Genomic DNA, 12,122 nt, shown 5'->3' with positions numbered 1-12,122 from the left:
ATGTCCATCTCCCAGGCAACAATGGCAGAGGAAGTGTTCAAAAATTGGAAACCCTACGTTAATTCACGGCCAACATCCTATCCGAGAATCTTCTCATTTGAGGATGACTGACAGAACACGCAAGCGGCGCTTTAATAGCGATTGCAAATTCCCCCAGAAATTGAATGCATGCCGAGAATGAACTAAAATAAAAAAAATTGTGTTAATACATCAAAGCACATCAAAGCAATACCTCGATATGATGTAAATGTGCCCCGGAGGAGTTGTTATGCAGAATAAGGGATGACATGAGAGCAACGTGGTTGGAAGCTTCAGAAGATCATCTTATCACGTTTCCAATCATTACCAATTGTCCATATTCTCTTGATTGAACTGACTATGTGGAAAAGTCAATCATTTTTTCTAAAATTAGTTTAACGAGATGGGAAACATCTGCAGCATGGTGAACTAGTGGTGGTTAAAATGTTATCAACATGTCGCTGAATGTTTAAAAATCAATATCAGGATTATTTCCATTTCTTGAATATGTCGAAGCAAGATAGGAAGCAAATATGGTGCCTTGTGCAAGTGTCCAGTGTAGGGGACATGAGATCAATCCAAGTGGGTTTTAAGACGATGCTATGACATCAATAGCTGGGTTTAAATGGAGCCTTGTCGTCCCATTACAATGAACCTGAATGACAAAACGGAATGAAAACGCTCTATATAAACGCCTCAATCGTGTCATGCAGCCCTAAAAGGTCTGTTCCGATGCGTAAAGGCTCTTTAGTCAGAAGGATTTGAAATGGAAAGACCACAAAAAAGTCTCCATGTAAAGCTAGTTATTGTGAAATAATCACTTTTCGGTAGCTGCTTTTATCTTTGAAGTGAGACGTTTCAGGAGGCTAGCACATTTTTTGTCATTTGTTCAAATCTGAATGAATAATACATTTAGGATTTTCTTGTCGTGAGACGGTCAAAGGACATATTTCAAATGTGAATATTAGAACTATAGGCAGACTAGTTCACCACGCTGCTTGTAAATGTTACGTTGAATACTAATTGAGCCTCAGGTTAATATTACACCATTGATATCATTTGTCAGAAAAAAAACAAGAATACACTTCTTAGCTACTGCTGTAGGTTTTCAGTGGATGCAAATAATTGCCATGTTATATCATATGTCAACAAAATCAAAAGTGTCACCCAGCAAAAAAACCTGACAGGCTTCAGTTGGGGGTCTAGGAAGCAGACCGTGAAAAGATCAACATACCACTCTGGACCATTCAGTCCCTTCGCACGGATTCCAGACTGTCAGTCCACAGAAGGTCAGGGCACAGGTGCAAAGATGGTAACAGCGTGTTTGACAAGTAGACTCCCTAAAGGGCAGAGTCTCATTAGCCACATGATGGTCACAGAATTACATTCAAGTCACATAGGTCAAAACAAATCAATAGTTTTAATCAGAAGGTCCATAAATAGTACAAGTGTGCACATCATTGTAACGCCATACATTATATTTCCCCCCAATCAACTAGTATTAGTTTGAAATTAGGTATAAAAGAAAATCAAGTAAAAAAACATAGCATCTGTCCTTTTTACATCCTTGCAACAGATCTGTATGTACTGGAAGTCTTATCACAAACCTGAGCAGTTGGTAGCACAGGCAGAAACATTTCTTTTGAGCATTAGAAGCACCGTGCTAAAATATGCAAATAAAAGGTTTTGCGGCAGTTTTCTTGTTATCCTTCCAATGGCCATCGAGGGAATCGGAAGGCGAGCTGCCTTACTGGCCGCTAGCTAAATGACTGATCAACAGCCCTCCAGCTCCCCTATTCACACACCCAAAGAGTCCTCGGCTGAACACTCCAACATATTCATCTTGCTGGCCGTGAACCATTGCTGTGTGCAAGTACGCTTTTATCCTTTACCATTTGCTGTTAAGTGAGATGCGGCTCGCTTCTTTTACACCTCTGTGTTTGAAACAAAAACAAAAAAAGCGGAGATCTTGACTTGTGCCGCATGGCTCAGCACATCTTTGGCTCTATTGGGCTGGATCAGCTCCGAGCGCGGCTCTTGTCGCCCCCTCACAGTCCCGCGGCTCAAAGTGCGACATCACAAGCAGAAGACTTCTGATCATTACTTATTCACAGACAGCAGCAGGTTAATCTGGGAAAAGAGAGAAGACTTGTTTGTGTAGCCTATTTAAGGCGGCTGTGAGTCAATCTGCTCTCAGCACAAATGAGATTCGCAGCTGCATTATTTAAAACATGTCGAATTTGGGTTCTCTTTGCTTCATGGTAGTGCGTACCTGCTCCATTGACGGACATGCAATGATTTGGAGGTCCTCCCCGCTGTATTCCTCCTGTAGCAAAGTGTGCAACCTTTGGAATACCTGCTGAATATTATTCTGTACAGAAAAAAAAACATCACATCACGAGAGCTGAAATATTTATACAGACAAAGAGCTTAAGACGCCTGGCTACCTGGTCACTGACATACACAAATTAAAAAGTTACTTTTGACATGTATGATGGGGACAGACTGCGACCCTTAAAGCGCTTCAGACAATGGATGCATGGCTGCCACTGTATGGATTGAAAAAAAGTCCCAGGTTCAAAAGCAAATGAAGAAACACGGTCATATCACACTGACCTTTAAACGTGGTTACCTAGGCTGCATTGGGTCATGTCTAATTATAAAACAATATCCCCCATTAATCATATTATGACTCCGCCTGTGAACTATAGACCTGAAGAGCAGTGCTCCATCTTTGCCAAACTCATTAGCAGCCCCTTTCACTACAGTATTTACAGCAGTGCGACTAATGTGATTAACTGAAATATGCTAATGTTCCGCTACGGATGAGTTCAAGCTGACTCTATCGCTGGATATAGCATTCTTTTAAACGGCTGATGATTAAAGTTGGGGGGAAAAAAAAGAAGCTCCTGCTGTTTTGAGGAACGCACCCGCACAGGCTTGAAAAGGATGAACTCGGTGTCCCTGTTGGCCAAGTACAAGGACATGCTCTGCAGCGTGCTCGGCAGCTTGTTCTTCATCACCCGGTAGGTTGCCATCACGAGATCGTTGATCTTTGCTGAAAGGAGAGGGAAAATAAATTCAGGAGGAAAATACAGACATAGCCTGGAGGGTGCTCGGTACACATTGAGACGAACCGCGGCGAGATGCCAGTGGCCTTTCCCCGATCCCCCAAAACCTACCGGGCTGAGCCCACGGCTGTTTAGATAGCGTGTATGCGGGGCCGCCCTGGATGGCCATGTTTTTCAGCTCTGCAACCTGTGTCCATAAAAAAACAGAGTTAGTGATGACCTTGGAAATTAGCAACATCGCTCAACCGTCTTCACAAATTCAATTAACTCCAAAAGAGAGACTATTTTGTAAGCTCGCCAAATGAACAATTGGTGTTGCTAGCAAAAATAGAGGACAATGGAAATGAGTTGGGTGGGTGGGAAAGAAGGAGGGAAAAAAAAAGGTGGACCGCAAATGATCTAAAGGGAATTGTGTTGAAAGAAAACAATAGGGGAACATCATAAGCGCACATCCCAGCTGAAGGGAAGAAATTTGTCTGCAGGTGTCAGTCCAAATGGATTGCAATAAAGTTAAAAGCTGAGAGCTGAAGGTCAGGACGCGCCGTTTCCGCCTGAGGCCACGTCTGGCGGTTACCTTGGTGAGGAACTCCTCAAGGTTCGCCGTGAAGATCTGAGTCTGCTGCTGAATGAACTGCTCACAGCTGAACTTCAGGTGTCGGTCCACATCCTTCTTGGAGTCAATGTAGTGCTCCTTTATCTCGGGGGTTCCCTGCAGAGCAGAGAAAATGATGCTTTCATGTGCCGGCTCCCTTGGCAGACAGTGAATGGCATGTTGAATTAAAGGAAGGACAAAAGGGAGGGAATAAATAAAAACCTCCAACAGGAATTCGAGAATGGCGTTGTGACTGTTAAGCCGGAAGAATTTGGGAACAGCCTTCGGGTTCAGGATTTTGAAGGCAGCATCTTGACAAAGAACACATAGATGACAAAATCAGGGTGCAGCGTCGGAGTGCCCTCTAGTGGCACAAATCAAATATGACCTTGGGTGAAGGTGGTGGGAGGGGCAAATGTGCCCCAGAGAGGCAGCAGTTAGCGTAGATTAAGGTGTTGGATGACACTGTAATTTTCAAATTAATTGTTGCCACCGGTGCATGTGATAGGCACAAGTTGCTTAACGAGCATGGGAATGTAATGACGGGCTTTATGGAGCTGAACACCAACGTTTAATTATCTTACCTCGCGTTTTCTTCAGGTCCAGCGAGATCTCCTTGATGGCAAAATCGGTGTGAAATGGAGCAATCTGTTCACGCATGATCAGCAGGTGCTTGATCAGGAAAAGCTGCCCGTCTATTTGTGTCTGCAAACGATGAAAGACAGAAAGAGAGTAGCGCTGCTCAAAATCCACAAACAGCTTCAAAAAGCTTCGTCTGTCTTTCCAGGCAGTCGAGAACGTGGAGAGCGCAAGCAGGCTCGGAGATGATAAGGAAATTCGGCTAATTAATAACTTCTGCACAGCCAGAGCTGGAAAGCGAAAAGATTCTGTGCGAGAGGGGGAAGCCCCCCCCCATCCCAAGCCATTTATTGCTCTAGCTCGTTATTAAAGATCGGCGGATGAAAAAAGAGGCACGGGGAGGACACTCGTCATCCGAAATTGATGTTGCCGCATTAATTCCAAATGGTAGGTTGAAACGGGCCAGTCAGCGTAGATATTAACAGCAAATTTGAAGGTGAGAGCGGCCCATAAATAAGAGGACGCTTGGCTGAACAGTCTGCGGAGCATAATAAGGCCGCCATTACAATAAACTTTAAATGACATCCCAGCTGCTTTAGTTAAGTACCCTATTGCCGCAGGAAGTTCTAACAAAACTGAATTAGGGAGGCTACAGCGTCCAAAAGACAGGCGCCGTTTCCAGCTGTTTTTATAATAATGCAAAAAATAGAAGGGGGGGGGGGCTAACAAAACTTCTCTTGAGCGAGTGCATGTGCCAAACCTTGTTCTTAAGGATGCTATCAGAGGCACTCAGCAGAGACTGGATGCAGGCAGATAAGGCTTCTTGAGATAAACCCTGGAAGACGGCTCTCTGGAAAAAGCAATATAATAGGGATGGGAATTAGGAAGACGAAAAAAAAAGATATGGGGATATCCTAGCCACAGATGCCCAAACCTCAGCATTTCCCAGACAGACCCTGGAGGCGGAAAGCAGTACAACTAACATTATAAATGTCTCCTAGATCCTTCTGATTGAAAGAAAGGGAAAAAAAAAAAAAGGAAGGCCTTGATGCATCTAAGTGTTATGGTTCTCTCAATCCACTGTGGGTACATTCTAATGTAAATTGTAAATCACACGGCACTTTACATCCCGCAAACAGGTGTTGGAGATATGGAAATTGATATGCCTGCAATTTTATGGAAAACAAAATAAAGACTTTTGAAGACCTTTTTGAGGCCACATTTTGGACCTCTCAGAGACAAAATGTGACCACTCACTTTTGGACATTGGCAGTACAGCATTCACACCGATGGAAAATGTACTCTTCAATGAATTGAACATGCATGTTTGTAAAATGTGGGATGAAGTTCTTGCAAAAAGCCATCTCAAGGATGGGGAGATAAAAAAAAAAAAAAAAAAAAGACTTGTGATAATGAAGGCAGTGTTGTGCAACGATGTATTGAGACATCTGCCAGGCCTTCCAGAAAATCCAGATCAACTCTTCTACTGTGTCTACGGGGTACTCACATCAATACATCTGTACAGTTTGGAGAGGCAGACCAACGTCCGTCTAACTGTAGGGTACCACATGCCGTGCAAATCGGCAGGGGAAACGGAAGGCTGCTGACGGGACGCCTCTGCTTTCCCTGCAAGTCCTTATGTAAACAAAGACGAAGGTCAGACACGTGACTACGACACCCTACGTGTTTAGTAATGCGTCAAAACGCACCGGCGTTACTGTTTCTTCTCCCGTCGGAATCCTCGAGGTGAACTTCGGAAAAGACGACCGCTTTGGACGTTTGCTTCATCTGCTCTTCCTTCAAACTCTGAGCGATTCTCTGGCGAGAAGGACACACAGGATTGATAAGATGGTAAATACTTTAGAGGGATGGAGTGTTAGGAGCAGAATTTACAAGCAGAGAGTGATGGCTTCCTGTCTGGCCTCACCTCCATCATCTCCAGTTTTTCTGGATAGGCCAGATCACCGGGGGCAGGCTTGTAGCCCGTGATGTCCGTCTGGATGTAAATGTGCGTCCTGTAGACGAGTCTCTCCTGCACGTCCTCCAGCATCTGCTTGACCACTGCATCAAAGGCTCCCAGCTGGCCAGCTGTTTCAAAACACACATGCAGGTGCTTCTAAAATTAGAATATTGTACAAATCCTCATTTATTTCAGTGGTTAAATTGAAAAAACAAAACTCAAATACTGTGCGAGATCACCACAGACCAAGTGGAATGCTTTGATTTAATTAGTGATCACTTTGATTATGACAAAGAAAAAAGAAAAGAAAGAAAAATCTGAAATTCTATTTGAGACATTGAAATATATTGAAATATTAAGAAATAATCAAAATGTTTCATACGGAAATTAGGCCATCTGAAAATGGTTTTCATTTAATGAATCTTTTTTAAAGGAAATCTTCAAATTGATGCAGCTGCATGTCTACTTGTGCGTGAATGTTCAATACAAATTTGTGCAGACCACGTGATGGGAATTTTATGAATACTACATGCAGAAAATAAAGTTTTATTTCATACACACCACATGACCACAAGATTAGGAGTAAGTTATGAGCACAAAAAAAAAAAAAAAAAAAAGAATCTGCTTTTCCGAATATTAACATCCCTCAGTTTGACCGATATTGTTTTTATTATAATACACTCTGAGGGGAGCAGAAGCTTTAACCCACCGTTGTGGTGAACGTGGTCTTCCAGCATCTCGGTCTTGAGAATGCCACAGAGCTCCGACAGAGTTTCCAGGTGGATGACGTGGATGATCAGAGGGCGCAGAACGTCATAAAGGGACACACACAGCTTCTCCAGTAACTCGCTGTCAAACAGTAAAACAAGTCGGAATTTACATTTGATGAACTAATAACTGCTTATCTCTAATTCCAGTGCATTTCAAAACACAGCAAAAAATGTAGCGGCATTACTCACTCCAGTTTGGGTGTGGGCTTGGAGAAGAACTCATTGTAAAGCTGATGCTCATCCTGGCACACATGAACCATGAAGGCACAGCCACTGCGGACCTGCACAGAAAACAGAAAAGTCCTTTTGAACCACCCAACAACATTTGCGACGGCCCAAATGTCAGCAAGTTGAAGCCATTCATCATGTGCACCGATTCCTCGAGACGCCGGGAAATACGTTTGGGTCTAAGCCTGGGCGCTTTCTCGTCCGATGTGAAAAGTCCGAGGAGAGCTTTTAAGAAGGGGAGCTGTGCTTTGAGCTTGGTCATGCCTCACCAGGGCGCAGTGGTCTTTGCTGTTTTGCTGGGTCAGATCTGTGATGGTGGAAGTAATGCTGGGTGTGAGGAGCTGCTCTCTCTGGTCCAGGTAACACTGATGGATTTCATCCAACAGGTGATGGTATCTGCAGGAAGACGCAGAGACTTGATGCAGACACCATTGTGTGGAAATGTACTTTTGAAAATGGAGAGCACTCACTCTGGAATCTTAGCCGCCCGCTGTTCGATCTGTTCTATCAACGACTAGAAGAAAATAAAGGACACTTCTGCACAGTGCTAATATTTATTTAAAAAAGTAATTTAAAAAAAACTTACTCGAACTTTGGGTGCAGCTGCTCTAAATCTAACATAGTAGAGAGTAAAGGCATTGTCAGCGTTGGCCAAATTCATTGGATCCTGGAAAACAAGCAGAAAATTGTTCCATCACGAAACAAAATGACATTAATTATATGAACAACATACAATTATGGCTGTGTCTTACCCTTTTCGTTAAAGAGCTTGAGAGGTTCTGCATGGTGTTTACAATGTGGACTTTCATGAAGTGCATGGCTTTGGAGAGACACTGTTTAAACTTCCCCATGTAAACAGGGTAGTCTTTGAAATTAGGCTTTAAAAAAAAAAAAACAGACACACACACAAGTCATGAGCAAGTCAGTCAATTTCAGTATGGACACATACACCAATAGGGAAGATCCCTTCTTTCCAGCAGGATTTTTTTTTTCTTTCAACTTCTAATAATGATGTGACAAGAACAAAAGACACAAAGTACTTACATGTGAAGAAACATACTCAATGCAGTCATCCAGTTTAGAGAGCATTGGTATAAAGCCTTCATTATTTACGGATAAGGTGGATGAGTTCAACTTCTGAAAACGCAGACAAAGAAAAATTTGTAAAAAATGTGTATATAATACATTGACTAAAATCAGATTTCTTGAAAGAAAAAGAAACAAAAGCCAACCGTGTTTATGTGCTCGAGCTCATTAAAGTATGAGAGTTTCTGTTGTATGTTCTCCGCAAGGTCAACAAGCTCTGCCTGCAAAGGAGAAATAATAGAAAAAAATATTTGAATATGAAGTAGCCAGACAAGTCAAGTATTGCAAAATAGGAATGTTATGTATGCTATTCATTTAATGACTCTATTAAACATTTATTTTAAAGAACTCATGATTGCTTACTTGTTCTTTCAAAAGTTGCTCACAAGCCTCGTGTAAAGTGCCGGTCTTGTTGGACACAAACAAGTACTGTTTTTGCAAGGAATCCAGTTGCTCCAAAGCAGCGCTGACATCTTTCAGGATGGCATCACATTGCTCCTGGTAGCAGTTCAGATCATCTCGCGTTCGCCTGTAATCCAAAAATAAATGTAGAATATATTGCTTGCTTTAGATGAGGTGCATCTTAGCTTGTTGGCAAAAATCTATGTCATTTGACATCTGTGATAAAATACTGACAGATTGGACAGACGCTTGGAAAAACAATTATCTGAGGAGAACCACTATGTCTGTAAAAAACAACAATATATGGGGGAAAAAATCTAACTAATGAATAATTTGATTCTTGCTGAACTGAGTTCTCCAACCAGAACAGTAAACATCTGTACTGTTTGAACACAACTCCAAACTTTATTACCAATGCATAGTAGCATTGGACATGCCTCATAGAGCAACCAAGCAGTGTGCGTAGTATAAAAGCATTAAATATTGACATACCTGTACTTTGCACTCTCATCCTGATCCATGTTGGCTTGTAACTTGGCAAACCAGGCAAAAAACTGCAACACACAACATGTGATGCTGACAGTGCATAGCATGTGTCTAGTGACATGTAGAACGTTTAAAATGAGTATTAGGCAACCTGTTGTGCAGTTTCTATCTGATCATTGTCCATCTGGAGCATCTGGAAGCCTTTGAGGAGGATGTCCTCTGTTGATTGGGGCACAGTAGCGGTGAAAGTAGATTGAAGAGAGCGAGATGACAGATTGCCCAGGTCCTCAATTGGTAACTACACAGCAACACAGTCTCAGTAAATCCTCAATTAAGTATCATTTTTAAAAGTTATTAAATGCTGAAAAACGGAACGATCATATTACTGTTAATGTATTATTATATGAGTGAGTTTAGTGTAAGTGACAGTCATGAGAAAGTCAGTTAGCATCAATGCTAGCGAGCAAGCTCCGCAGCTCACCTCGGAGGGGATAGCGATCGTTTCGGCGGCGGCTCGGATGTCCAGCACGGAGTCCGTCTGCTTGCCCGTGAGGGGTGCCATGGCGTCCGGGCGTCCGTCCCACAGCGATAGCTTCTCCCGGGTCTCCTTATCTGTCAAGTCGAGTAGAGACTGCTGCTCAGTGGTCGCCATCGTCACTCGTCGGTAGGGAGGAGCTACAGAGGTAGCTTAAACGTCAGCAGGACACGAATGCTACTTCCTGTTCCGGGATACTAGTAGGCGGGGCTTCGCAAATGAATGAGGGTGAGCCAATCACGTAGTGGTTTACGTTTTGTCTCGGTAATGATTTTTTAGATTAATTTGTATGAATGTAAAAAAGTAATTATATTTGAAAGTGACAAACATATATTATTTAAAACCAAAATTATTATTTCATTATCATTAAAATGTATTATTGTTTATTTATTATTTATTATTATTATTAAAATTATTATTTTACAGTGCCCAATTCATAAATACCCTTACACAACAGCCTTAGCATGTGTTGGGAATAATTTGTGCATTCCCTACTCAATAGTACATCTTAATATGCAGACTCACATTTTAAAAACATGCACATATTCACAGGGACTGAGACACAGTCGTATTAACTATAATTTACAATGTGTGGATGATGACCCCTAAGTGGACAAAAATAATACTTGCAACTCATATGCATATACTATATTTGTTGGTAATGTATGCATGATGCTTGAAAATCTATGCAGATGTTGTGGTTACTTTCATTTGCTGGATTTTAACAACCCCGGAATAAACGAGGGATTACTGTATTAAATACTTGATGTCTTATATTGGGTAGCGCGTGGCCAAGTGGTTAGTTTGTCTGCTTCACAATTCTGAGGTTCAAATCTCAGCTCAGGCCTTTCTGTGTTGAGTTTGTAGGCTCTCCCCATACTGGCATGAGATTTTCACTGAGTACATTGGCTTCCTGCCCACATCTCAAAAACATGTTAGACAGGTTCATTGGTGACTCTAAACTCTCTATAGTAGTGAATGATTGTTTATGCCATCTGTCTGGCATCCCAAATGATGAGCAGTATAGAAAATGAATAGAGGTCAGATTGAGGTCAGTGCTGCATGTTTTGCTTGCAATATTTGGGTGGGACTTGGGTGAACTATTAGGAAATCTGAAAATTCTTTGGAGGAAGTCCAAATATTTTTGTAATTGGGTGGGGTTGCACTACACAAATAGCGTAGAGGATATGTCATGAATGAAATATGAAAAGGCACATGCAAAACCTCGAACTCTTTTTTTTGCCGGACACGACATTGAACCATGTGAGCTTACAAACTCAAAATCGATTTACATGAAAGTCTGCCATTGTGTTGTCTTTCTTATCAAATTCCATTCTACTTGTTCCAAACCCATTTCTGTTTCGTCTATGTATATTTTATCTCTACAACAACAAAACTGGGGACCAAAAATGCACTGGAAAAACGCTTACATAAATACAAATGAATAAGTGGAGCCTGGAGGCATATTTTTAAGGACATTTTCTGTTTTTCTGTGTGTGAATGTGCACTTTTCATTTTGAGGCGCAGTTTAGCATATCACATATTCCATACAAGATGAGATGAAAAAGAAAACAATATTAGTGGGAACATTATGTCTTATTTGAAATTGCAAAAACCTTTTGATGCTGTGTAATAATGGGTAATTTGGTTTCTTTTATATGTATATTCTTTTACACTAATTGACTCATTTGGGGGAGAAATTATGAAGGCGGTGAACATACGCGTACATATTTTTCATAATTGTTCGATAATGGCCTGGAGCATTTGTTGAAGGGTCTCAAAGCATGCAGGTGGCAACCTTGTAAAAGCCGGCCGGGGGTCTCGTGGGGAGGTCACGTGGAGTTCAGTGTGCTTATCCGCTTTGCTGGAAAGGAGCCACTGCAGAGTTCAAGCTGTGTTACACCAGCACAAAGATACACGTCAGAGCACATCACGTCAAATTACACGTGCACACACGCACACGCATTGCTGTTTTTATTCCCTACCCACTTTTTGACTGCAATGTGATGAATGCTTGTCCAAGCTTTAATCAGAGATTGCTGGGGTAGGCTCCAACGCGCCCGCACCCTCGTGAGGATAAAGCGGTTCAGAAAAGGGATAGGTGGGTGGGTGGATGGATGTAAAAAAATGGATGGAAAAAAATGCAAAAGTGCAAAAAAGTCTATGGATGATCATGTTAATTAGCCTCGCGAATTCACTTGATTGGCAAAAACAAACATGATTAAAATTGCTCTTACCACAAGGTGCTAGCCACTGGCAGGGTCGTTGCTGTACATGTCATACCAAGTCATCTTACACTGGAAAGATCTGAAGACAAAAAGTTGCTTGGCTGGTTTTCACCCATTCAGGAGACATGCCTACAGATTTTGACACCCTGATTTTTTTTTTTTTTCAT

The 12,122-nt window shown here is 41.9% G+C and overlaps 1 protein-coding gene and 1 long non-coding RNA gene across 3 annotated transcripts; both read right to left on the bottom strand.

The window, feature by feature from the left end:
• Positions 1-1,419: 1,419 nt before the first annotated feature.
• Positions 1,420-9,903, bottom strand: cog3 (component of oligomeric golgi complex 3). Of its 2 annotated transcripts, none has more exons than XM_088382120.1 (23): positions 9,674-9,903; positions 9,344-9,490; positions 9,199-9,260; positions 8,668-8,833; positions 8,451-8,525; positions 8,263-8,355; positions 7,971-8,096; positions 7,805-7,885; positions 7,689-7,732; positions 7,488-7,614; positions 7,180-7,271; positions 6,930-7,069; positions 6,188-6,348; positions 5,970-6,078; positions 5,768-5,886; positions 5,021-5,110; positions 4,266-4,386; positions 3,904-3,992; positions 3,664-3,798; positions 3,201-3,276; positions 2,949-3,076; positions 2,291-2,389; positions 1,420-2,148 (listed from the first exon to the last, which is right to left on the bottom strand). In XM_088382120.1, exons 1-23 carry the CDS (start codon positions 9,842-9,844, stop codon positions 2,119-2,121), a joined length of 2,481 nt encoding a protein of 826 aa, XP_088238246.1. In that variant the 5' UTR covers positions 9,845-9,903; the 3' UTR covers positions 1,420-2,118. The 2 variants fall into 2 exon arrangements, with proteins under 2 accessions (XP_088238246.1, XP_088238245.1); XM_088382119.1 differs by having other exon boundaries at positions 5,768-5,895; positions 9,674-9,902.
• A 1,232-nt stretch (positions 9,904-11,135) lies between these two features.
• LOC148394295 (uncharacterized) lies at positions 11,136-12,011 on the bottom strand. Its single transcript, XR_015860103.1, has 3 exons — positions 11,965-12,011; positions 11,717-11,794; positions 11,136-11,619 (listed from the first exon to the last, which is right to left on the bottom strand). It is a non-coding gene; the product is annotated as an uncharacterized LOC148394295 (long non-coding RNA).
• Positions 12,012-12,122: the final 111 nt, after the last annotated feature.

This window comes from Syngnathus floridae, chromosome 8, assembly GCF_059516105.1.
Source record: "Syngnathus floridae isolate MCC-2025c chromosome 8, RoL_Sflo_1.0, whole genome shotgun sequence".
NCBI lineage: Eukaryota > Metazoa > Chordata > Actinopteri > Syngnathiformes > Syngnathidae > Syngnathus > Syngnathus floridae.
This window is presented reverse-complemented; position numbering and strand designations above follow the sequence as displayed.